The sequence below is a fragment of the Canis lupus genome, chromosome 12 (genome assembly GCF_048164855.1).
Source record: "Canis lupus baileyi chromosome 12, mCanLup2.hap1, whole genome shotgun sequence".
Lineage (NCBI taxonomy): Eukaryota > Metazoa > Chordata > Mammalia > Carnivora > Canidae > Canis > Canis lupus.
The window spans coordinates 45002821-45030318 of record NC_132849.1 but is presented as its reverse complement, the minus strand read 5'-3'; the positions used below and the strand labels follow the sequence as shown (position 1 = coordinate 45030318).

The 27498-nt window shown below is 42.2% G+C and overlaps 2 protein-coding genes across 2 annotated transcripts in view; one reads left to right on the top strand and one right to left on the bottom strand.

Moving 5' to 3' along the window:
• The window catches only part of ASXL2 (ASXL transcriptional regulator 2), a 335805-nt gene that overhangs the window by 249987 nt on the left and 58320 nt on the right, over nt 1-27498 (bottom strand). The gene's annotated exons all lie outside the window — the stretch shown is intronic.
• The window catches only part of RAB10 (RAB10, member RAS oncogene family), an 86244-nt gene continuing 75366 nt past the window's right edge, over nt 16621-27498 (top strand). The window contains exon 1 of the mRNA XM_072770816.1: nt 16621-17317. Coding sequence (XP_072626917.1) covers nt 17191-17317 — 127 coding nt within the window. The 5' untranslated portion in view covers nt 16621-17190. The remainder of the gene's footprint in view (nt 17318-27498) is intronic.

Below are 27498 nucleotides of genomic sequence, written 5' to 3'. Positions count from 1 at the left end.
GCCGCATACTGAATGATTTTATTATTTTTTATTATTTATTTTTATTTTTTTTTTAAATTTTTTATTTATTTATGATAGTCACAGAGAGAGAGAGAGAGGCAGAGACATAGGCAGGGGGAGAAGCAGGCTCCATGCACCGGGAGCCGGACGTGGGATTCGATCCGGGGTCTCCAGGATCACGCCCTGGGCCAAAGGCAGGCGTTAAACCGCTGCGCCACCCAGGGATCCCTGAATGATTTTATTTATACAAAATGTCCAGAATAGACAAGTTATATATAGAGAAAGTTGGTTAGTGGTTGGTTGGTGGTTAAAGGAAGATCCGCAAGTGGGTAGTTGAGGAATCACTGCTAGTGGATATAGCTTCTTTTAGGGCTGATGAAAATATTCTAAAATACAGTTGTGGTAATAGTTGCACAACTCTGTGACTATACTAAAAATCACTGGATTGTATGCTTTAATAAGTGGATTTTATGGTATGTGAATTATATCTCAATAAAGTTGTTATAATAATGTTGAATATATAATGCGATCATACGGAAATTCTACATAAAACAATGTTTTAGGTGCTCCTGAATGGCTCAGTCAGTTGAGCATCCAACTCTTTTTTTTTCTTTTTTTTAAATACTAGCTTCGTTTTTTTTTTTAAATTTTTTTAATTATTATTTATGTATGATAGTCACAGAGAGAGAGAGAGAGGCAGAGACACAGGCAGAGGGAGAAGCAGGCTCCATGCACTGGGAGCCCGATGTGGGATTTGACCCCGGGTCTCCAAGATCGCGCCCTGGGCCAAAGGCAGGCGCTAAACCGCTGCACCACCCAGGGATCCCGTGAGCATCCAACTCTTGATCTCAGCCCAGCTCTTGATCTCAGGGTTGTGAGTTCAAACCCTACATTGAGCTCCATGCTGTGTGTGGAGCCTACATTAAAAAAAACACTTTTTTTTTAAACACAACATTTTAGACTATGTATTCTATTGCTCAACTAAAAACACTCATACTGTATTAGTCAGGATTTCTTTTGCAAGTGATAGAAATTCAGCTTAAACTGGTTTATAAAAAGAATACAATATATTGGCTCATGTAGCCAGAAATTACAGGGGTTGGTTGGCTTTAGGCAAAGCTAAGTCTAGAGACTCAAGTGATGTAATCCAACAATCCTTTTCTTTCCATCTCTCAGCTCTGCTATCTTCAATGTTGGTTTCATTCTTTGGCAGACTCTCCCCAAGTGGTGGCAAATGGCCACCAATGTCTAGAGGATTACAACCTACCAAGTTAGCAAGTCTTGGCTTCCAAATTAAAATTCAGGATTAGATTCTGACTGTCATGGTCTGGGTCATGTGTGTGGCCATGGGGTATAGCTGGCCCAGCTTTATGGTAGGGAACAAACTATAGTGAGTTATTGTTGATGCTATATATTTAAAAATTGGGTTATTTTTTAAAATTTAATTTAATTTTATTTTCAAAATTGGGTTATTTAAAATAATTTACCTTTGGGTGTTTGGGGAAAAAAGATGGGTACTTGGAACCAACATTAATCGACATGGACAAATGAATCAAAACTCTTAATTTAAGAAAATAATGCTTGGAATTTTGCATTTTGATGATCAGAAACAGCTGGCCTGTGTGGGTGGGTGTGAATGTCTAGAATCAAGACATGAGACCAGTGCGTGGTCTCAGGCCTAAAACCTTTACTATCAGTCCAATTTGGCCAGGAGAGGCAAATCCTATTTGGGCAGGATAGGCAAGGTGAAGGCAATTCCAAGGCTAGGTGAAGGAAACGAGTAGTGCTGTGTACTTACTAAGTGCTTCACATACACTACTTTGGTCTTTGCCATAAACCTACAAGGTGAGTATTTTATTCTTATTTTACTGATGACAAAAACTGAGGCTCAAAGAGGTTAGTTCTTATCCTAGGGTCACACATGCCCACGTGGCAGGGCCCGGATTCTGAGCAGGCTAGCCTTGGATGCCTGTGGGACAGGGCTGACATTAGGGAGAAAGCTAACCCTGGTGACTTAGTAGTGGGGTCAGTGTCTGCATTGTCCAGTCTTCCAGTGCCAGGCTTACTGAGCACACTTGCTGTGGCTTTATGTCTAAACCAAGAGAAGGGAGTGATGGGAAGGCCCACAGAAATTTCTCCACACAGAAACACAGACCAAAAATTTGGTCTCTGTATTTCCCCAAACCCAGTCTTTTCTGGGCTTGAGCCTAGGGGTGGAATCCTCCTCTACAGCAAAGGAGCAGTGTCTTTATAAATATATTTTTAATGCTTTTCTCCTAAAGCAAATCCTAGAGTCACCCAGAGAAGGGGGATTTCCTTTGTAGATAGTAGGAGATGCTGGTACTCAGCTCATTTTTTCTGTCAAAAGACAAATTCCAGGGACCTGTCCATGTCTCCAACATCTGGGAGGTGGTCTTTTGTTTTTTTTTTTTTGTTTTGTTTTGTTTTTTAAATTTTATTTATTTATTTATTTATTTATTTATTTATTTATTTATTTATTTATTTATTTATTTATGATAGTCACAGAGAGAGAGAGAGAGAGGCAGAGACATAGGCAGAGGGAGAAGCAGGCTCCATGCACCGGAGCCCGACGTGGGATTCGATCCCGGGTCTCCAGGATCGAGCCCTGGGCCAAAGGCAGGCGCCAAACCACTATGCCACCCAGGGATCCCTGGGAGGTGGTCTTTTGGCTCCTCCCTTCAGAGTTCAAGTTCCAGGCTTGAGTCTGGTGCTTGGGATGACAAAAGAGGTGCAAAGGTAGGAACCCCAGGTGAGAGTAAGGAAGCAAGAACCCATACACTTAGGAAGATGCTGGGGCAGGGCAGGGCTGGGCTGGCCCAACCGGTTCAGCCCAGCCAGAAAAGGGCAAGTCCCATCTGGCTCAGCAGTGGGGGCTGGGCAGGGCAAGCGGCGCTGACTCAGGGCCTGGCAAGACAGGTGACAGTCCAAGGACAGCTGTTGCCTGGGTGGTTTTAGAAAACTTTGGCTACCAAAGACTCCATGGGCTGCTTCTGTATTTCCTCAGAAACAGGCAGAGAAAATGAGGGCATCTTCTTTTTTTTTTTTTTTTTTTTTTTGCATCTTCTTTATAATAAGCTCTAGATATGGGGAATTAATATCTGGCCATATTCTGTTGATCCTTGCCAAAATTTACCAGGAAAACCAGAACAGAAATTAGCTAAGAGATCTCTGAATCCCCTTTGAAGCTTCTGAAAATCACTAAGCTCTTTCTCTTAGGTCTTGTTAGGTTCCTTGTCAAGCATCCAGTGTAGAGGGGTGCCTGGGTGGCTCAGTCGGTTGGGCGTCTGCCTTCAGCTTGGGTGGTGATCCTGGGACCCATGATCAAGCCTCATGTTGGGCTCCCTGCTCAGCAGGGAGTCTGTTTCTTCCTCTGCCCTGCCCCTGCTTCTTCTTTCTCTTGCTCACTTACTCTCTCTTTCTCAAATAAATAAAATCTTAAAAAAAAGAAAAAGAATCCAGTGTAGAGGTTAAGAGGGCAGGTGTTGAAGTCTGGAGGGTCTGGAATCAAAACTCAACTTTATCATTTATTCTTTGTATAACTTTGATCAAGTTTCTTAACTTAAAAGAAAGCAATATTTAATTTTAATTATGGAAAACTTAGACTATAGAGAAGCAATATTTAATTTTAATTATGGAAAACTTAGACTATAGAGAAATTAGCGAAATTAGACATAATAGTATGATGAATCTCCATATATCTATTATCCAGCTTGAACAATAAACAACCTTTGGCCAATCTTGTTTTATCACTCCTTGTTTTGTCTCTCCTCTTTCCAACTGTTTTTTTTTTTTTTAATTTTTTTTTTTTAATTTATTTATGATAGGCACACAGTGAGAGAGAGAGAGAGAGGCAGAGACACAGGCAGATGGAGAAGCAGGCTCCATGCACCGGGAGCCTGACATGGGATTCGATCCCGGATCTCCAGGATCGCGCCCTGGGCCACAGGCAGGCGCTAAACCGCTGCGCCACCCAGGGATCCCTTCCAACTGTTTTGAAGGAGATTCCAGGCTTCATCCATTCCATGCCTCTTAACTTCTTCAAAAATTTTTGTTATTAAGATTTAGTTCTTTTAGGAGGGGCAGGGGCAAAGGAAAGGGAGAAAGATAGTCCCAAGCAGACTCCCTGCTGACTGCAGAGCCTGACGCAGGGCAGGGCTTGATCTTTTGACCATGAGATCACCACCTGAACCAAAAACAAGAGTCGAGCGCTTAACCAACTGAGCCACCCAAGCACCCCAACTCTTTTTTTTAAAGTAAGCTCTATGTCCTATGTGGGGCTTAAACTTAAGACCTTGAGATCAAGAGTTGCATACTCCACCGGCTGAGCCAGCCAGGCACCCTAACTTCTTTAAACTCTCGTTTCCTCACATGAAAATAGGATTATAATAGTCCCTACCTTAAAGTATTAATGTGAGGTCATGCATATAAGGGGCCAGCACTGTGCAAGAACTCAGTAAATGACAATTTGTATACTTAAATAATAAAAATAGGAAGTCTTGCTACCCTCCCATTTCTCTGCCTGTATCTCTCTTTCCTTTTAGTGACCCCTCCTTGTAGCATCTAGGGACGCTCTCCTCTCTCAGCACCAGATCCGGTGCTGACATTGCAACAGGGTTAGGATGACTTGCCTAGCTGTCCAGGCCTCAAGATGGGCTGGGAGCACAGGGTGTCTAAGTCCTAGGAAGGGGGCTAGAGGGAGGCTATGGAGTCACGTGAAAGAGAGAGCAAAGGTACAGCAGCCATATGAGAGAGACTGACAGACACAGGCTAAGTGTGAGCAGAGGTGTGGCAGGTCCATGCAGCAAGGTCAGCAAAAAATGAGAAAGAGAAAGTGGACGTGGAGGGAATGGCAGGCAAAAAAGGGGTCACTGTAGGAGTTCTACCAGAAATAATTGTGATAGTCAGGGATCTTGGTTGCAACACAAACTGACTTTGGTCAATAGAAGCAGAAAATAAATTTATTGAAAGGTTATTGGGAAGTTCTCAGAATTACTGAGAAGGCTGGAGAAGGCTAAGGAATTAGGGGACAGAGACAGGTGGCATATGCCGACGGTATGTGAGGCCATAGCTGCCCCATGCACACCAAAGATGCAGCCTGCAGCACCAGGGTGGGCAGCACTGCACCTGGGATGCTGCCCAGCTCTGGGGCTCGCAGGTGCCCTAGGAACCAAGTACTGCTGTACCCCATTGCCTCTTCAGGACATGCCACACTGTGCCTGCTGCTTTGTGTCATCAGCCTCTGTACCAAAGCTTTAAGCTGGTGCTTCAGGCTGGTACGGTCCAGCTGATATCCCCACAGCTGAGATGTGTGTTTAGGGGAGCAGGTGCTGGGGAAGGGAAATACGGTGGGAGGAGGGCTCTACATCGTAGTTGCTTGTGGTGGGGTGTTCGCTTGTCAAAGGGAGGAGTTTGATGCTGGGCAGCCAAAGACCTGACAAATGTCTGTTCTACAAGGAAGTGAGTATGAATATGAGTGAGGGCTGGGAGACTGGCTGTGGTGGTAACAAGGCAAAGAAATCCACATAGGATTTCCACCTAGCTGTCATGGATACCATTGCCCCAAGTAGGGCAAAAAAGTTCCATCTTTTTAAAAGTTTTTATTTACTTATTTAAAAATATTTTATTTATTTATTCATAGACACAGAGACACAGGCAGAGGGAGAGGGAGAAGCAGGCTCCATGCAGGGAGCTCGATCCCGGGTCTCCAGGATCACACCCCAGGCTGCAGGCAGTGCCAAACAGCTGTACCACCGGGGCTGCCCTAAAAATTTTATTTAGTAGAATGCTAGATGTACAAACTACATGGCGAAGGCCTGGTTTCTTTCTTTCTCTTTTAAAATATTTTACTTATTTATTCAGGGGAGACACACAGAGGGAGGCAGAGGGAGAAGTAGGCTCCCTGTACGGACTCGATCCCAGGACCCTGGGATCACAACCTGAGCCGAAGGCAGACACTCAACCACTGAGCCATGCAGGTGCCCCAAAGGCCTGATTTCTTCTTTGGAGTAGTTTTGAAAGTGAAATGGCTGCCCTCAGATAATATCTTGGTAGTGTCTAACTCAATTGTTATGTAGCAATGAGGCTTTTCATATCCCATGCTTCCACCCTCTCTTGGGCTCCAGGAAAGAGGTGGGGGACAGCCTGTAAACAACTGGGTGCTTGGTCCAAAGTACTGAAAGCAGGACTGGGCAAGGGCTGACAGCTGATAGCTGAAAGCTGAGCTCCCAGCTTCTCAAAAGGAGGATTCCATGAAGTCTGAGCTTCCATAATCAATCAATGTGATCAAATAAATCCGTCACAAATTTTAAAATTTACATAACTATTATTAGGTTGTGTGGTAATAGGCATAACAACAAACAGCCAAAATCTATTCTTTTTTCAGACCAAACCAAATATTTAGTTTTTTTTTTTTTTTTCTCGCTCATATCTACAAGGAGCATCAGTAGTGATTTCCTCCACCGCCAGGTACAACTGAATCCCCTCCTCACTTTTGTTTTGTTTAAAAATTTGGATCTGGTTCTCTTTATCCCTCTACCTCTGCTCCCCTCTCTCTAAAAAACAATAAATGAAAATAAAAATAAACATTTAGATCTGGGAGGCAGAGCACTGAATCAACCACCTTCCTCACTTATTTGCACATGGACTACTCACATTTTTAATCTGTGCAAGGTCCTTCCCATTTTATTTTATTTCATATTTTTTCCCCTTCTTCCCCTCTCATTGCTCTTCCTTTCCACAGGTTCCCTCTGTGATGTGTTTGATGTACTTAATTAAATTTGCTTGAGGTGGGCAGCCCTTGTGGCTCAGTGGTTTAGCGCCGCCTTCAGTCCAGGGTGTGATCCTGGAGACCGGGGATTGAGTCCTACGTTGGGCTCCATGCATGGAGCCTGCTTCTCCCTCTGCCTGTGTCTCTGCCTCTCTCATTCCCTGTGTCTCTCATGAATAAATAAATAAAATCTTTAAAAAAAAATTTGCTTGAGTGGATCCCTGGGTGGCTCAGCGGTTTAGTGCCTGCCTTCAGCCTGGGGCCTGATCCTGGAGTCCCAGGATTGAGTCCCACATACGGCTTCTTGCATGGAGCCTGCTTCTCTCTCTGCCTCTTCCCACCCACCCCTCCCCCCGTGTCTCTCATGAATAAATAAATAAAATCTTTAAAAAAAATTTGCTTGAAACCTCATACAATATTGTTTAGTATGTTTTTAATTTACACAAATAGCATTGTACTAGAAATCATTTTGTTTCCTTTGTTCCAGTTGCTGAGCATGCAACTAGTTACTTGCTTAATATTGCTACACAGTATTTTATAGCATGTGAGGTATGACTTGGACAGGCCTGCTATTGGCCCAATAGTACAGCAAAGAATTTTCTTTCTTTCTTTCTTTCTTTCTTTCTTTCTTTCTTTCTTTCTTTCTTTCTTTCTTTCTTATTTTATTTATTTGTTCACAAGAGACACAGAGAGAGAGGGTACTCAATCCCAGGACCCAGGATCATGACCTGAGCCAAAGGCAGATGCTCAACCACTGAGCCACCCAGGTGCCCCAGTAGAGAATTTTCTTACATGGTAGAGGATAGGCCATTGAAAGCTGACCCAGCCTCTCACCAACCTAATCCTATAAAAACTTAGTCCTGACTCTGAACTCTTTAGACCTGTCTTTCTCCCTCTAAATGGCCTGCATTAATCACCAGAGTTTGGGCATGTGCATGCTAGGAACTTGGAAGGCATTGCTCTTTGCTTTACTTGGTTGCCAGTTTATTAGTGAATTGGAGTAAAAATGTTGCCTTGGGTCTAAGTTGTCATATTAGCCAATTTTCTTCTTTTCTTTAAAGATTTATTTATTTATTTATTTATTTATTTATTTATTTATGAGAGAGGGAGGTAGGAAATGAGAGCGAGCGTGGAGAGAAGCAGAAGAAGCGGGACAAGTAGACTTCCTGCTGAGCGTGGAGCCCAACATGGGGGCTCCATCTCATGACCCTGAGATCATGACCTGAGCTGCAATCCAGAGTCAGACGCTTAACTGACTAAGCCATCCAGGACCCCCAATATTAGCCAATTTTCAACACCCAGGCAAGCTTTTGTGATCTGGATTAGCTCAATATGCATTCTCCACATTTTATTTACCACCTAGTAACAAGTGCTTAGATTGATTCCAACATCCAGCTGCCACAAACATATTCATGATGAACCAATGTGGGGATTTCTCAGGGACATACCCACGAGTGGTATTATCGAGTCATAGGCATGTATGTCGTCTATTAAATATTGTCTCATTGCTTTCCAGAATAGCTTGACCAGACTGCACTCCCACCAGTTATGCATGAGTGTTCTTGTCCCTTCATATCTTCACCAACACTTGGTATCCTTTAATTTTTGTCATTCTGATGGGCAGAAAATACTATCTTGTTGTTTGAATTTCTCAGATTACAAGTGAATTTGAACATTTTTCCATACATTCTTCTACTCCTGTGAATTACCATTTCTCTCCTTTGTTTATTTTATTTTATTATTTTTTCTCCTTTGTTTATTTTAAATTTGTGTATGTAAGAGGTAATTTTTATCATAATTTATTGAATAGCTTCTGTAGCTATTCATCTGGAAGGTGGCTTCTTCTCAATCAGGTACCAAATCACCTCAGTCATAGGGAATATCCCTATTGGCCCTGATTTCTATAACCTGCAGTGGTAGCCTGATCTGGGAATTTCCATAGGGTTTTTTTCCCCAAGATTTTGTTTGTTTAATCATGAGAGACACAGAGAGAAGCAGAAATATAGAGGGAGAAGCAGGCTCCCCCAGGGATGCCTGATGTGGGACTCAATCCCAGGATCACACCCTGAGCCAAATACTCAACCACTGAGCCCCCAGGTCCCCTTTTCCCTATGGTTATATGCTCGATTCAAATAATATTCAATTATAAGTGTCACATTCCACTGGAGGAGACATATGCAAACTAAAAAGGTAGAGCTGATAGTTATCTGAGAGTTACCTTACATGAAAAGAGTTAGCTTGGAGCAGCCTTTTTTTTTTTTTAAGGAATTTATTTTTTTTTAAGATTATTTATTTATTTAGAAAGAGAGCTGGAGCAGGAGGAGGGGCAAAGGGAGAAAGAATCTCAAGCTGACACCATGCTCCACTAGATGTGGGATTTGATCTCACAACCCTGAGATCATGGCCCTGAGATCATGACGTTAGCTGAAATCAAAAGTCAGATGCTTAACCAACTGAGCCACCTAGGCACCTAAGTTTGGAGCAGCTTAAAGGAAAATACCAATGCTATCTTCAAAGAGTTGATGAGCTGTCATGTGAATGTGGGGAAAAGTTTATTCTGTGTTGCTCCAGAGTACAGAACTAAAACAAATGGGTGATGTTCCAGCAAAGCACAATTAGATTCAGTATGTGGAACACTTCCATCAGAAATACCTAGCACTAGAATCAGTCCTCTCAGCATCAGCAAACTCACTGGTAGTATTGAGACTGGACAGGCCATTGGTTGCTTAGGGCATTGTTGCACAGAGCAGGAAATTAGTTTAGACGCCTTTCAAGATTTCCTCTGATGCAGATGTAATTCAATCTCATTTATATGTATTGAGCCCTTATTATATAAAAGACCCTGATCTAGGTATTATAGAAGATACAACAGTGGTTCCTTAGATGGTTTACATCTTTCAGGGGGAAGAGAGTCAATGTTTAAGAGACTGCTAGCCTCACTGTCAGTTTCTTTACATGGATTATTTTAATCTTCACGATAGCTTGGTTTGGCAACTACTGATAACCCCACTTTCCAGATGAAGAAGTTGAAGTTCAAGATGATTAGTAATTGTCTAAGAAGATCCAGCTAAATGAGATGTAACAGGGATTCAAGATCAGATCACTATGACTCCATTGTACCATGCCGTAAGTCTATGAATTTTTTTTAAAGATTTTTTAAATTTATTTTTTATTGGTGTTCAATTTACCAACATACAGAATAACCCCCAGTGCCCGTCACCCATTCATTCCCACCCCCCGCCCTCCTCCCCTTCTACCACCCCTAGTTCGTTTCCCAGAGTTAGCAGTCTTTACGTTCTGTCTCCTTTTCTGATATTTCCCACACATTTCTTCTCCCTTCCCTTATATTCCCTTTCACTATTATTTATATTCCCCAAATGAATGAGAACATATAATGTTTGTCCTTCTCCGACTGACTTACTTCACTCAGCTTAAGATTTTTTAAATGTATTCGTGGAGACACAGAGAGAAAGAGAGGCAGAGGGCAGGCAGAGGGAGAAGCAGGCTCCATGCAGGGAGCCTGACGTGGGACTTGATCCTGGGTCTCCAGGATCACGCCCTGGGCTGAAGGCGGCGCGACTGCTAAGCCACTGGGGCTGCCCAAGTCCATGAATTTTTAAGTCACAAGTGTGGCTTCAAATTTCTTGCCTTGGAAAAGGGTTAAAGCATTCCTGTCCTCTTGTTCTGCCTCTAGAAAGTGCTTTTTCTCTTTAACTCTGTTTTCTTCTGACTTTTGGTGCTTCTGTGAATTTTCTGACCATCTCATGCAGGTCAAGTCACCATGCCCTGTGCTCTCCCCTCCTGTCTTTCCCTCTCAATTTATCTAAAGCCTCTTTTGCTCTTCAGAGCTCTGACTTTTGCTGCTATAAAAATTCCAGTTCCTGTGATGGATAAAGCATGCCCTTATAGCCCTGTTTTGCATTGATCCACCGAGGGGTTTATTCTGCATGTCTTTTTTTTTTTTAAGATTTTATTTATTTATTCATGATAGACATAGAGAGAGAGGCAGAGACATAAGCAGAGGGAGAAGCAGGCTCCCTGCAGGGGAGCCTGATGTGGGACTCGATCCCAAGACCCCAGGATCATGACCTGAGCTGAAGTAAGATGCTCAATCACTGAGTCACCCAGGTGCCCCTACTGCATGTCTTCATGTTAAAAGAGAACCACTATGTTTGTTTATTTCTTGATGCTCTCATTTTCTAAATAATGTGAATTGCAGTTAATAGAGCAGTTAAATAAAGCAGCTAATACTTTATTTATTTATTTTTTTAAATCTTTTTTAAAATTTATTTATGATAGTCATACAGAGAGAGAGAGAGAGGCAGAGACATAGGCAGAGGGAGAAGGAGAAGCAGGCTCCATGCACCGGGAGCCCGACGTGGGATTCGATCCCGGGTCTCCAGGATCGCGCCCTGGGCCAAAGGCAGGCGCTAAACCGCTGCGCCACCCAGGGTTCCCAGCTAATACTTTATTACCTAGTTGAAGAGTCAATTATTAGAAAATAGATAATCATCCTTGATTATCTTGGATGATTCTTTTTGCCTTAGATGATTCTTTTGTTTTTCTTTAGACATTATAAAAAGGTTAGTTTACATATTTACATTTTTTAAAGATTTTATTTTATTTATTCATGAGAGAGAGAGAGAGAGAGGGAAAGAGAGAGAGAGGCAGAGACACAGGCAGAGGGAGAAGCAGACTCTATGCAGGGAGTGAGGCATAAAGTTGCAAAGATCCCTTCCTGTCTAGGATGTCACCATGGATTAACAGAATGCATTTCATGTCTCAAAACATGTAATTTGTTAAGATTTATGCCCCTCTAGTTTTGCTTTTTTCAACAAGCCAATGATCCTCAAATGGAAAAAGTTGTGTTAGTTCTTGTGGCGGTAATAACATCGCTGAGGCTTAACTAAAGGCCAAACACTGTGTCTCATCTAATCCTCACACAATGTTACGGTACTTTCTATCTTATTTTCACTTCACAGATGAGAAAACAGGTTTAGAGATATAAGTAACTTACAACAGGTCTCTTTTTAACAAAGGGACAGATATAGAACCTTAAATCTAACCAACTCAAGGTGTATTTTTAAAAAAAATTATTTATTTATTTATTTGACAGAGAGAGTACAAGCAGGGGGAGCAACAGAGGAAGAAGCAGGTTACCTATTGAGGAGGGAGCCAATGCAGGGCTCTATCCCAGTACCCTGGGATCATGACCTGAGCCGAAAGCAGACACTTAACCCACTAAGCCACGCAGGGGCCCTGATTTTTTTACATGTTTTAAAAAAGATCTTATTTATTTATTCATGAGAGACAGAATGAGGCAGAGACAGGAGAAGCAGGCTCCATGCAAGGGACCTGATGTGGGACTCAATTCCAGGACTCCGAGATCATGCCCTGAGTTGAAGGCAGATGCTCAACCACTGAGTCACCCAAGCTTTCCTTTACATTTTTTTTTAAAGATTTTATTTATTTATTTTTATTTTTAAAATTTTTTTAGTAAGCTCTATGCCCAATGTGGGGCTCAGACTCACAACCCTGAGATTGAGTTGCATGTTCTATGAACTGAGCCAGCCAGACACTCCTGTGGGTAGTTTTTTTAATAATTAATATTTTGTGTTTTTCTTATCTATAGGTTCTATGTTACTTGTGAAATAAGAAAGGGGAAACAATTGATTTTTTTAAAGTGCTATGGGAGTTCATAAGAGAAACAAGTTCCTTCCCCAGCAAGAGCGTTGGGGAAGACAGCCTATGCTGAGGACTTTTATGCTGAAGGCTGAAGAGATATATAAGTGGGGTGAGGAGAGGGTGTATTTCAGATGGAGAGAACCACATGAAACTAAGCATGAAATCAAGAAGATGCATAGTAACTGCAGAAAAGATGACTAGTTCAGTCATCTGGAGACTAATATATGGAAACCAGGATAGGAAATAAAGCTCACTGGTATGGACTTGCCATTAAGTGCCAGCACTCAGGAGCCCAGTATTTCAGAACTGAGGTATCCCTGGAGAAGTTTTTTTAAAAAATATTTTATTTATTTACTCATGAGAGAGAGAGAGAGAGAGAGAGGCAGAGACATCAGCAGAGGGAGAAGCAGGCTCCATGCAGGGAGCCCGATATGGGACTTGATCCTGGGACTCTAGGATCACGCCCTGGGCCGAAGGCAGGTGCTAAACCGCTGAGCCACCCAGGCTGCCCCCCTGGAGAAGTTTAGAACAAACAATGCAATGTACTGGGGAAGGCTCATGGGGCAATCATTCTCTAACAAGAAGTAGGATCAAGTCAAGATAGGTAGTCAGGGCAGAATATTGGCAGGGAATGGTGATAAGAACAGTTGCAGCCTCTGGGCATCAGGGATGTCTAAAAGAGACCTTCTTCATGGACTTCCTTGCTGAAGGTTGGGTGTGTGAACACAGGAAACAGGCAGTAGCAAATGGGCAAAAGCCCTGAGATTGGAATGGTAGGTTTTACAGCAAGGTGATGACCTAACAGTGGAACTGCCACTTAAGGGAAGAACTCCATTTTTTAAGGAGAACAAAGAGAGCAAAGGGGTGGAGAAATTAAAGGAAGAAATCAGGTATAAAGAATAGAAAATATATGCAGGAAGAGGAGGAAAGATGATCCTGAGTCAGTATCTTTTGAAGTAGGGATTTCTTTCTTTCTTTTTTTTTTTTTTGAAGCTTATGTGTATATATATTTAAGTTATCTCTACATTCAGCATGGGGCTTAAACTCATGAAGCCAAGATCAAGAGTTGCATGTTCCTCAGACAGAACAGGCCAATTGCCCCAAGGCAGGGATTTCTTATAGCTTTAGAGGCAGGTCCTGAAAGTTGAAGCTGAAGATTCGTAACATGACTTTGGTCAGCTTGTGTTCTCTAGAAAAATACAGAAATAATACCTTAACTAATAATATGAACATATAAATATACCTATTTTATTTCTTGGCTTTACAAATATTTGGACTAGAGTCTTTTTTTTTTTTTTTTTTTTAAAGATTTTCTTTGAGAGACAGAGAACGAACATGAGTAGGGGCAAGAGGGGAGGGGGAGAGGCAGAGGGAGAAGTAGACTTCTCGCTGAGTGGGGAGCCCGATACCGGGCTGGATCCCACCTGAAATCATGACCTGATCTGAAGGCAAATGCTTAATGCTGAGCCACCCAGGCTCCCCTGGAGTAGAGTCTTTTCAGAGCATTTTTAAAACTACATATATCCTAAGCTAGTAATAACTTGGCATTTTCTTTCACTAAGTTTTAGCATTTATCAAATATTATTTCAGGATGCTAGGTTTACCTTTTAGGCCTACATAGACCCTCATTTTATTCTTTTTTTTTTTTTTTTTTCCTAGAGTCAGAGATCTTTCACACCTTGATCATGCCAGACACCTTCAGTGGTAGATATAGCTTGATGCTTATGTCTTACTCCAGCAAAACTTTTAATTAACTTTAGGGAAGCCAAATATTAAGTACTGCCTGAGCCACCTCCATGCAATGTGATGTCCTGTAGAGGTTTTCTTCCCTTCTCCCTCGCACATAATGCTGGCTCTGCCACTAATGGTGTGACCTCTAAGCCTTAGACTTATTTGTAAATCACATGCAAGAGTTGAATTATGATTTAAAGATATGAAAGCTTGGGGCACCTGGGTGGTACAGCCAGTTGGGCATCTGATTCTCCGTTTTGGTTCAGAGTGGTGGGATGAGCCCCTCTCTGGCTGCATGCTCAGTACAGTGTCTGCTTGGGATTTACTGCCTCGTGCCCCCTTGCATGTGCATGGTTTCTCAAATAAATAAATCTCTTAAAAATATATTTCATGAGAGAAAAATCTTTTAAAAATATTTTCATGATTCATGAGAGACACAGGCAGAGGGAGAAGCAGGCTCCTCCTAGGGAGCCTGATGTGGGACTGGATCCTGGATCCCAGGATCATGCCTTGAGCCAAAGGCAGAGATTCAACTGCTGAGCACTCAGGTGTCCCTCAAATAAATAAATCTTAAAAAAAAAAAAAATGAAAGCTCTAAAATTCTACAATCCTGACTCAATAATAAATACAATTTGTTAATAAGTGTAATTAATTCCTAAGGTTTCAGAATATGGAGCCTGTGGAGAAAAGGCTAATTGATATAACTGCTCGAAACAACTGGGATAAAGCATAGTTTTAAAAATTTATTTTCCATATTTAGCTGCCCTAATTCCCAAAATTTATGTAGTGGAATTAATTAGGCTTTCTACATTTAAAAATCATGACATTAAAAAAAAAATGCTTCACAATACTGGGGCTTGAGTTAATCAAACTTATTTTGAATGGGAGAATCACGCCATCAATGGAGTCCCCGAGGTGCACAATGTCATGCCTTAATTGATGACAAACCTGTGTAGCACTGACCATAGCTCATTTTGATTTGCACAGTTATATTAGAATTGTTGGTATTATCTTAAGACACTCCAAACTGGAAAGAGAATGATCCATAGAGGATAAGGTTTGAGTAACAAGAGCAATCATAAGAGACAAACTGAAGGGCGAGGTGTATTAAAGAAGACAAGCATTTTCAGTAGGGAGGTTTTAGGGGTGATTGGGAAGAACGCAAGCCAAGCTTTTAAAAAAAAGGGAGATTGAAATGTGATTACCCTAACTGCCTCAAAGACCAATTTTAGTTACATATTAAATATACATAGCATTTTTTTGCGGGGGGGGGGGCGGCAGGGTGTAAAAATGTAGTTTTTACTTCTGTCTCAATCCCTGTTTCCAGATGTCTCAGGGTTTTCTCCTGTATCAGGACGAACCACAGGTTCAACTTCTCAGCCATGACATTCTAGGTGTGCTTTGCGGCGGTGCAACACACTGGGAATGGCAGGGCAGGAGGACGACTATTTAACCTACAGAAAGGAAGGAGAGGAAGAGGGAAGCATAAAGCCTGATGGGGGGAGCCCGAAGGAAGGGCTTAAGGCATATGAAAAGAGAGTGCCAGGAAGAGGCAGCGTCGGGTTGGGGCTGGCTTTAGTATCCTTCAATCTTGGACGCCGGTGGTTCGATTTTGGCGGCAGGGAGGGGCCGTGCTTCCCATGCATGGCGCTCGGGGCTCTCCCGTCTTCCAAAAGGACTGCAAGGCCTGCAGCGGGTTCTCGCCGTGGCGCCCGGCACCCAAGCCTCCACTTTGCGGGAAGGTCCTCCCCGCGCCCAGGTGTTCCTCAATCCTCCTCTCCTTGCCCTGAAAGGCGGATGACATCATCCCCACCTGAGCAGCCCGGCCAGTTTTTCCATTTCAAACTGCTGCTCTCTGGAACGTCAACTCTTGCTCGTTAAGTAAAGCGGGATGGAGGTCTAAATGTTTCTCCCGTCACGATTAGCCACGAGGGCGGGCACTCCGGGGATGCGTCTCATTTTAGCAAAGAGCCCATTAACGACCCAGGGCGCCACTTTTTTTCTCGCGTTTACGAGCCGCCGCTGCACCGGAACATATGGCCGTCCGAGCCTGTCAGTGCGCCGAGACCTTCAACTCGACACACGCGACAAACGGGACCGGGAGCCTCCGCAGCGTAGCCAGGAGGGCGACCCCCGGAAGACGCCCGGCGGGGTGTGGGGGGTGCCAAGGGGCTACTCCAGCGTGCCGCGCCTGCGCAGTCGCCAGGCAGCGCCTCCCCGCGGGGCGTGCTCGTAGCGCCGCGCACCCTATCAGGCGGCCGCAGGGAGCGCGCCCGCGGCCTCGCCCTCTCTCGCCCCTCCCCTCTCTCTTCTCCGCGGGGCCCTAGGCTGAGGCTCTGAGGCCCCGGCGCGCCGCTCCCCGCCCCCGCGTGCCCCGACACCCTCCGGCGCGCGTGCGCAGAGGCGATCCGCAGGGCGAGGGCGCGAGGGAAGGGCGGGCGTACGTCCTTGCGTGCGTCTCAGGCAGCGCGCACGCCGGCGTGAGAGGGCACGGGGAAAAGGTGGCTCTGGCCGGGGAGGCTCGGCTTCCTGTGGCTATGTAGCTGAGCTCGTCGGCTCGGGGTCCTCCTTCGCTGCCGCCGCCGCGTCCTGGCGCGGAGTTTCTGCTCGGGAGAGAGCCTGTCCTCACGTCCGCCGCGCTCCCTCGACGGCAGAGCTTGTTCGCTCGCCCGTGGGAGCGTCCCGGCCGAGCAGCCCTGAGGGGGGAGGGGAGGCCATTTTGTCCCGACCGACTCCCCGGAACCGGGCGGAGCGGCTGGGAGAGGCTGCGGAGCCGCGGTCGCCGCCCTCGGAGGCACCGGACGCCGCCACCGTCGGGGCTTCCTCGACGAGGCCGTTCGCAGGTCGCCCGCGCCCTCTCGAGCCCTCGTTTTTCCCACGCTACCCCGGTCCTCCGGCCTGAGAACGCCCAAGTGAGGAGTTGGCCGTCGTGAGAGGGACCGATCCCTTGGGGCCGCCGGCGGCGAGAGCCTGAGCCGCTCCTCCCAATGGCGAAGAAGACGTACGACCTGCTTTTCAAGCTGCTCCTGATCGGAGACTCGGGAGTAGGGAAGACCTGCGTCCTTTTTCGTTTTTCGGATGATGCCTTCAATACCACCTTTATTTCCACCATAGGTAAGACCTGTGGGAAGATGGTGTACGGTCTGGGTAGCTGCAGACCGTTTCTTTTAACTCCAGACATCTTGCTTCCCGTAATAAACGCCTTTGTTTCAGTGATTCCGATTCCAGGCGAACAGACCCAAGTTACTGATTGAATCGACATCGAGCTTGCTGGGGCGGGGTCTTCCCATGCTTTCCATCCGGTCTTTTGCTTTCGAGTCTCCCACTCTGTTCATTGCCTCTGTTGCAAAATATGCAGCATTAACCACGTTCCAAAATGCTGTTTCTTTAAGCGCCTGGACTGGCTTTTTCCATATCTGTGTGGCGTTAACTAGATGTACGATACTTGTAAGGGATTTATTTTAGGGGATGGGATGGAAGCCGTAGTAGTCGTTTGGTAAAGGCCTGGATTTAATACTTAGGGGCAGAGAGAAGGTTCCATATGGTCATAACTTAGAGTAAACTTGAGGGTTTGTGTGAGGAATAATTAAAGCAAATTAGAGGGGAAAAGTGAGTTCCCCCGCGTTGACTAATCCATTGATGTGTCAAACAATCGGAGGCTCTTCGTGCTTGGGGTGGGACTCAGTTGGCATGTTTGCCTCACAGTGCTTTTCCAGACATCAACAGGAGCAGTAATCTAAGAGAGATGATCATTTTCAGTCCTCAAACCCGAAAGAATGAAGTCCTCTCTTCCATTTGACTTTACGCTCCGGTTTATAGGAAAACATTTGGCCGGTCCTCTTAGCCCTAGAACTTCTCATGTACTTTCACCTCATGTTTCAGGATTACTTAGATTAGTAAGAACTAAAGATTGACCTTTTAAGTCGGTTTCCCGTTTTGGAAAAGAGAAGGCTCTAGGAAAGTCCCTTTGGACTCTGGTTAGAAAATTTAGTGGCATTAACACAATTTGTGTTAAACGAGTTGTGTGTGGAAACCGTCCTTTCCCTCCCCCCCCGCCCCCCCAAATATCTTAAAGGACACATGGTTGCTCCTGTCATGTGGAGCCCAGCACTCAGCATTGGGGGAGTGCAGTGAAATCCAATTATAAGTGTAACTAGTTTTATATTTGAGACGATTTTAAAAAGCAACTCCAGTCTTCTCTGAACTCTGGGAATTGTCAAAATTAAGCTGATTTCAATTTATAGCATTACTGGAATGGTTGATTTGGATTTCTTAGGACAACGTTTTAATTCATTGTTACAAAATTATGCTGAAACTAAATTGGGCAAGTGATCATTTAAAATAGATTTTAATTTTACTCTTCTTTTTTTCTGGGGTGGGTAAGAGTCATTGCAATCATTATTTCATGTGTATCATACTATTCTTTTGACCTGTCATAAATTTAATGAAATTTAGAACTTGTTCTCTGCTTGTGGATTAGCCCCTCCTATCACTAAGTTTGCTTTTAATATTCCCCTTTTAGCTGTAGCTGGGTGGGTCAAGTGGTTAGATCAGCAAATATTTATTGAGCACCTAATGTTAGGCACGGTTTTAGGTACTCTAAGTGGTGAACACAATAGACCCCTTGAGCAGTCTAGTGAGGACAGAGTGTGGGAACTGCTACAGTAGGGATGCACATAGGGAGGAAGGGTGATTAGCCTGAATCATGGGGAGTCTTAACTAGGCTTGCATAGATATGGTGTTTGAAATGAAGCCTGCAGGACATAGGAATTGGGATGGGATAGGGCCTAGAAATTCTGGAAAAGGAACATAGTCTGTGAGATCAAGGATTTAATTTGTGTGGTCAACTTTAACCTGCTATTGAGAAGAGTAGGCGGAGAATGAGAAGCAATGCATTAAGCCCTATTTCAGTCTTTTTATAATAGGTACACACCCTCAAGTAGAACCCAGTCCTCCTGTAAGATGACACAATCTTGTGTAGTCCTTTTTAAAAGTTTTATTTGTGTTTTTGGTAATCTCTACACCCATCATGGGGCTTGAACTCACAACCTTGAGATCAAGAGTCTGTGCTCTTTCAACTGAACCAGCCACCCTGTGTAGTCCTTTTATTAGGGAAAATGTGTGGTGGCTTTGGTTTGAGCCTGCTGAGTTGGAATCCTACTTCCACAGTCTGTGGGCTTTGGCAAGTTACTTAATTTCTATGTGCTTCAGTTTCTTCTTTAAATAGGACCTACTACATAGGGTAGTTGTGAGGATTTTATGGATCAGGGAGGGTAGAGCATCTAACATGGTGCCAGGCACACTGTAGGAACAGAGTGCATATTAGCAGGATATAGAATATGTGTCCTTTCGACCACTGAAGTATAGCAGAGTAAGTTACTTTATGGATTGAATGCCCTGTGCACAGTGGTCACTCAAATATTTGTTAGTGCTCTGCTAAACAATTTCACATTAGACTCTGAAACTTTCATATTTTGATATAAAAATATTTGATATGTTTGGTATTTTGATATAGAAGATAGATTGAAGAGTGTGAACCGAGAAATGAATAAATACATAAGTATAAAATTTTGAACATAGTTCCAGCACATATTGCATGTATTACTTTGTGTACAGGTTTAGAAGCCTGTTGTCTTAAACCCAGTGCTGTTTGAAACAAATAGAATGTGAGCCACGTGATATTTTTTGGTATTAAAAAAGTTAAAAAAGACATTTTTTACGTTAACAAAAGTAAAAGAATGGGGTACCTGGATGGCTCAGTCTATTGAGCATCTGACTCTTGATTTTGGCTTGGGTCCTGACCTCGGGGTTGTGGGATTGAGGCCTGCTCTGGACTCTGGGCTAAGTGGAGTCTACTTGAGATCCTTTCCTTCTACCCCTCTGTCCACCACGCATGCCCTCCTGCTTTCTCTCTTAATTTAAATAAATAAATCTTGGGGTGCCTGGGTGGTTCATTTGGTTAAGCATCCAGCTCTTGGTTTTGGCTCAGGTTAGTTGGGAGAGGCTCTGGGCTCAGCAGGGAGTTGGCTTGAGATTCTCTCCCTTCCACTTCTAATGCCCTTTCCCCTTTGCTCTCATTTGCATGCACTTTCTCTCAAAATAAATAAAATCTCTCTCTCTTTTTTTTTAAGATGTTATTTATTTATTCATGAGAGAGAGAGGCAGAGACACAGGCAGAAGGAGAGGCAGGCTCCATGCAGGGAGCCCGACATGTGACTCAATCCCAGGTCTCCAGAATCACACCCCAGACCGAAGGGGACACTAAACTGCTAAGCCACCGGGGCTGCCCATAATCTTTAAGAAAAAATAAATCTTAAAAAAAGTAAAAGAAGAATTTATTTTTATTTTTTAAAAAAGATTTATTTATTTAAAAATTTTTATTTTTATTTTTATTTTTTCAGAGGCAGAGAGAGAGAGAGGCAGGCAGAGGGGCAGAGACACAGGCAGAGGGAGAAGCAGGCTCCCTGCAGGGAGCCCGATGTGGGACTTGATCCCGGGTCTCCAGGATCACACCCCAGGCTGCAGGCGGCGCTAAACCGCTGAACCACTGCGCCACCGGGGCTGCCCAGATTTATTTATTTTAGAGAGCTTGTGCCCTTGCACTTTTGGGGAGAGCAGGGGGTGTGGCAGAGGGAGAAGGAGAGAGAGAATCTCAAATAGGCTCCCTGCTGAGTGTGAGGCTTGATCCCACAGCCCTGAGATGACTTGAGCTGAAATCAGGAGTCAGACGTTTAACCAACTGAGCCACCCAGGCACCCAAAGAAGAATTTAATGATATTTTGAATTCATTTTTATCCCAAATGTTATCATTTTGTTATGTAATCAAAGTTTAGAAAATGTTGAGATTTTATATTTTTTTTCTTCATGTGTATGTTATACTCAAAGCTAATTTCAACTTAGATTGGGCACCTTTCAAGTGCTCAGTAGTCATGTGGCTGGTAGCTACCATATTGAACAGGGCATGTCTGAACTAGCTAGTTGGTTAACGTGCAGATGACGAGAAATGACTATGGACGTATACTACTATTTCACTTTTTAAAAAAAGATTTTAAATTTTATCAGTTGACTAGGTAAACCCCCCCCTTTGGCTTTTAAAAAAAAATCTGGAGCATTCTCTTAATTATGAATGGTAGTGAAATTTGAGTTGTTACTTGATTGTTAAAACCTCCTGAGGTTTTTATAGGTAGTTACTTTGCTGAGTGAGTATTCAGAAGTAGGTATTCAGAAGAGCCAAACTGCCAATATTAAGCAGGTCCTCATTTCAAGCAGAATCATTTTAGTTGGTTATTGGTTCTTGGAAGAAAGAATTTTTTTAAGTTTTATTTATTTATTTATTTTTAATTTGTGATAGTCAGAGAGAGAGGCAGAGACACAGGCAGAGGGAGAAGCAGGCTCCATGCACCAGGAGCCCGACGTGGGATTCGATCCCGGGTCTCCAGGATCGTGCCCTGGGCCAAAGGCAGGCGCTAAACCGCTGCGCCACCCAGGGATCCCGGAAGAAAGAATTTTTATAGGCTTATTATGTTTATAGTGCAGTGAAAGACAACTGTATTTAAATATTTCTGTGTACTTTAAATTCCCATACTTTTACATCAGAAATTATGTATGGTATTAATGATTTGATTTATTGTAGACAGACTTGCAAAAACAAATTACTGGTATATTTCACACTTACCATTTTCAAAGAGAGTCCAAGGATCCAAGGGCACTAGAATATAAGCAGCACAAGAGTAGAGGGTGGCATTTTTTTTTTAATTAAAAATTTTTTAATTTTTAATTTTTTTAAAGATGCTAAGCACCTAGAAGAATCTCTTCATTTAGTGGGTGAAGGAAGACAGGCAGACAGACAGGTAATACAGTCAGGATCTTCTAATATAGTTTTTATTTAAATATTTTCTTTTCTACTTACTTTCTGAGCATTATATACGTGAAGTAGATTGGGATCTTTACTCAAGAATATTAGCTGTTTGGCCAAGAGAGTAATTTTATTATAAAACCAGCCTTAGAAATTCAAAGATTGTTTGAGATGAGAAATGTTTGCTAAAAAGATAGTTATTGGTTTTGGATGAGCAGATTTCAGTGGTTGATTTGGTTATAACCCTCTTGTAGTATGAGGTCAGGAAAACATTACCTTTTGGTGTTATAGTAGTTTAATGGACATTTCCCAAAGCAGCAATTTTTAGCAGACTGTTACTGAATATACTACTTTTTGGTTTTGTTAATCCCTTCCTCCTTCCCTAGACTTATATTACCTTTTCCATAGGGAGTATCTTTCATTGGGAAATGGAGTGTTTGGGCTCCATGCAAGAAGTTAAATTGGTAAAGACTCTTGCCCCTGGGAGAGGTATAATGAATGCATCTTTTGTTGTCTTTCTGAGTGTTTTTGCTAAGCTTTGGGAGGGTAGGATGGTTCCACTAGCCTGCATTTAAGAATTGGTTGATTAGATTGAACTGAGCCCATTTTTATGGGGAGGCTGCTTTTTAGAGAAATGAAACAAAAACAAAAACCTCTGGCAAATGAAAAGCGTCTGGACTTTGCTGTGATTCTCAGTCAGCAGCTTATGCTATAGGAATGCCAGAGTGCCTAATGAATCATTCATTTGAACACATATTTTTAGGACTGATCAAAAACTATCTGGACATTTTTCCCAAAGAAGATACACAAATGGCCAGTAAGCACACATGAAAAGGTGTTCAACATCACTAGTCATTAGGGAAATGCAAATCAAAACCACCAGGAGATGTTATTTCACACCCATTAGGATGACTGAGTTATCACAAATGAACTTTGTTATACAATTACCTGTTCAAGTTCTTTCAGTTCTTTTGGGTATAGACCTAGAAGTGGAATTGCTGGCTTATGTGGTAATTCTATTTTTAAGTTTTTGAGAAACCACAATATTGTTTTCCATAGTGGCTGTACTGTTTTACATTCCCACTATCACTGCCCCAGGTTTCCAATTTCTCCACATCCTTAGCAATATTTATCTATTTAGCAGCAGCATTATTCATAATAGCTAAATGGTGGAAACAACCCAAATGTCCACATGAATGGATACACAAAATGTATTATTGTCTGCGTAGAGTGTATCAGCCTTAAAAAGGAATGAAATTCTGGTATATGCTACAACATGGATGGACCTTGAAAAACACTGTGCTAAGTGAAACAAGCCAGACCAAAAAAAGGACAAATACTGTGTGCATTTATATGAGGTACTTAGAATAGGCAAATTCATAGAGAAAGTGGAATAGTGGTTACCAGGGCCTTGGGACTGGGTAATGGGGAGTTACTGCTTAATGTGTACAGAGTTTCAGTTTGGGATGAAAAATTTGAGATGGATAGTGGTGATGGTTGTATAACAATTAGAATATAACACCACTGAATTATATGCATAAAAATGGTTAAAATGCACAAAAAGGTAAATATTCACTATGATTACATTTACATGACGTTTCTAAAGTCAAATTCATAGAAACGGAAAGTAGAACGGTGAAGGGTACAACAATAGTCCCCCAGGGAGTGGGGGTAGAGGGAAATAGGGAGTTGTTCAGTGGGTATGGAGTTTCAGTTTTGTAAGATGAAAAAGTATTGGAGGTCTGTTGCACAGCAATGTGAATATATTTAATAGTACAGCACTCTGCCCTTAAAACTAGTTAAGGTGATACGTCTTTTTTTTTTAATATATATTTTTAAATTTATTCATGAGAGACAGAGAGAGAGAGAGAGAGAGAGAGGCAGAGACACAGGCAGAGGGAGAAGCAGGCTCCATGCAGGGAGCCCGATGTGGAACTCGATCCAGGGACTCTGGGATCACATCCTGGGCCAAAGGCACACGCCAAACCACTGAGCCAACCAGGGATCCCCAAGGTGATAAGTCTTAAGTGTATTTTACCATAGTTTAAAAAAATAAATTTTATGTTATATTTTACTAAGAATCCAAAAAAACCCCTACCCAATTCTTAACCCCAGTTCTCTCTGTAAGGGTGTTTGATCACAGACAGCCCCTCACTGTTCCATGTAATAGCTACTGTTAACCAGTGGTCATTGAGTCCAGAGGATTCTTTATGGTATTTCACCATATTTTAGTGTCATTGGTCTGTACTTTTAGATACTGAAGTCAGGTTTGTCTTTTTTGTTGTATGTACACAGAACTCTATGGAATGTTAGAATCATGAAATATTAATGCAGGAAAGAACCCTGCAATTTAAAAGAGTTAGGAAATAGACTAGTGAGGTGAAGGAAGTTTAGAAGATTATGTGGCTAATTAGTGAAAGAGGTTTGTGGTTTAAAAAAAAAATATTTATTTTGAGAGAACACGGGTGCCCAAGGGCTAGGTGGGGAGAGAGCCGAGGGAGAGGGACAGGCAGACTCCCTCCATGCCTAAGGGCATGGCTGTATCCCACCACCCTGATATTATGACCTGAGCTAAAACTAGGTGCCCTGAAAGAGTTTTCACTAGAATCTAGATCTAATTCTGTCTATGGCCATGTTTCTCATTCTGAGAATTTCATTGTTTTGTTGAAAAAAATGAAAAAAAAATGATAGAAATTAGTGAGTAGGGGAATTATCTATTTGAAAAGTAGAGTTGCAGTGGTTTCCAGTTTTGTTTTTGTTTTGGCAGGAGTGAGGAAGAGGAACAAATATCAGCACTGAATATTAAAAGGTGTGTTCAGGTTACTTGTCCTTTGCAAACTCAGCATAACAGAGCAGAGCTAAATGGATAATGTTAGGGATAATTTCTTTTATTTCCAGAATCGTGGTGTAAAATGGTGTATAAGATGTGGCAAAGGAAATACCAATACTCCTGTTTGGTTTGTAAAAGAGAATGGTAGGAGAAATACTGGCAATCTCTGTCAAATTTTAATAGTACTAGTTTCTCCAGTCAGTGCAGTGATAGGAGCTGTGATTAATAGAGAAGTGTAGGGGCTTGTTGAGTGGTGATTTACAAATTAGAAACTTACTTAGCATAAAATATAAGTTGTGTGATTAGCTAAAGAGATATGCATGGGAAAGTTGCTTATGGAGATGGTTTGGTCATAAAGGAAGTTTAAAACTATAGGGCATGTTAATAGAACATTATCTGAACCCATAAGACTGATACAAGTCTTTTTTAAATTTTATTATTTTTTAAAAAATTGTTTTGAAGGGAACAGTTTTTTTTTTTTTTTTTTAAGATTTTATTTATTTATTCATAGAGACACACAGAGAGAGAGGCAGAGAGAGAAGCAGGCTCCATGCAGAGAGCCTGACATGGGACTCGATCCAGGGACTCCAGGATCACATCCTGGGCCAAAGGCAGGAGCTAAACCGCTGAGCCACCCAGACATCCCAAAAGTCTTGTAAAGGTCGTAGATTTACTTCCTTCAAGTAGATGAATATTGGGGGTTAATAGAATACTTTTTTTTAAGATTCTATTTTTATTTTTAATTTATTAAAAAGATTTTACTTATTTGACAGAGAGCATGCACAAGCAGGGGGAGCCGCAGGTAGACGGAGAGGGAGAAGCAGGCTCCCTAATGTGGGTCTCGATCCCAGGACCTTGGATTCATGACTTGAGCTGAAGGCAGGCGCTTAACCAACTGAGCCACCCAGGCGCCCCAAAGATTTTATTTTTAGGTTATCTGTCTATAGCCACTTTACAACTTACACCTTGAACTTACAACCCTGAGATCACATGCTCTACCTACTGAGCCAGCCAGGTGCCCCTGGAATAAGTTTTTAAAATTTGGATTATAAGATAAAAAATTTGAAAAGGTGGTTAGAATATATTTTGGTGAAGAAAACTCACCTGAAGGGAAATCTGAAATCAGAAATTTGTTTTTTGAAAACATTATTATGGATTATAAGCAGAAGTGATTACTTGATGTTTATTATTCTTCCCAGAGATGAAAAATAATTTACTTGTGGAAAACAGCAACTGGTGATGAACACTGAGTTTCCAGTATGACCCAGAAACAGAGCCTCCAAGGTTGTAAATCATTAGAAAATGGAAAAACCAGTATTCTGGAGACCCAAAAAGTACAACGTATCAAAATCAGAACAGAAGGACAATGTTGATTTGTTTCTTTCATATCAATAGCAGCAGTGCTTATGCTTTTTTAATTGAAATTTTTGTTAAGGCAATTGTAGATTCACATGCCCTTATAAAAAGTAATAGAGGGATCCCTTGTACATTTTACTCAGTTTCTCCCTATGAAAACATTTTTTGAAACTATAGTATAATATCACAACCAGGATATTAGCATCTGGCTTGGTACACCAATCTTATTTACATTTCCCATTTTACTTATTTTTATTTGTGTGTGTGTATATATATATATATATATACACATACACGAGTATATATACTACTTTACAGTTTTATCACTTGTGTAGGTTGATATAGTCACCACCACCGTCAAGATACTGAACCGTCTAAGGGGCAAGGATCCCTAGTGTTCTTTTAACTGTACTCCTACTCCCAACCCCCATTTATCTCCTCCAGAAATTTTTCATTTATAATGTTTTGTTATTTCATAAATGTTATATAAATGCAATTGTACAGATGTAATCTTTGGGATTGGGATTCACTTAGCATAATTCTCTAGAGATTCATCCAAGTTGCATATATCATCAATAGTTCTTTTTTATTGTGTAGTATACCATGGTATGCATTTACTATGGTTTGTTAACCATTCACCTGTTGAAGAACATCACAGCTGATTCCAGATTTTGGCTGTTATAAATAAAGCTGCTATGAATATTTGTGTATAGGTTTTTATGTGATCATAAGTTTTCATTTCTCTGGGATAAATGCCCAATAGTATAATTAGTGGGTCATATGGTAATTGCATGTTTAGTTTTATAAGAAACTACCAAACTGTTTCCAGAATGGCTGTACTATTTTATAGTCCCACCAGCAGCGTATGAGTGATCTAGTTTCTCTGCATCCTTACCAGCATTTGGTGGTGTTACTATTTTGTATTTTGCTATTCTGGTATGTGTGTAGTGATACTCTCATTGTGGTTTTAATTTGCATTTCCCTACTGGCCAGAGGTGCTGAAAAAATCTTTTTATGTACTTATTTACCATCTCTGTATCTTCTTCTTTTTTTTTTTTTTATTATTTATGATAGTCACAGAGAGAGAGAGAGAGAGAGAGAGAGGCAGAGACATAGGCAGAAGGAGAAGCAGGCTCCATGCACCGGGAGCCTGACGTGGGATTCGATCCCGGGGCTCCAGGATTGCGCCCTGGGCCAAAGGCAGGCACTAAACCGCTGCGCCACCCAGGGATCCCCCATCTCTGTATCTTTTAA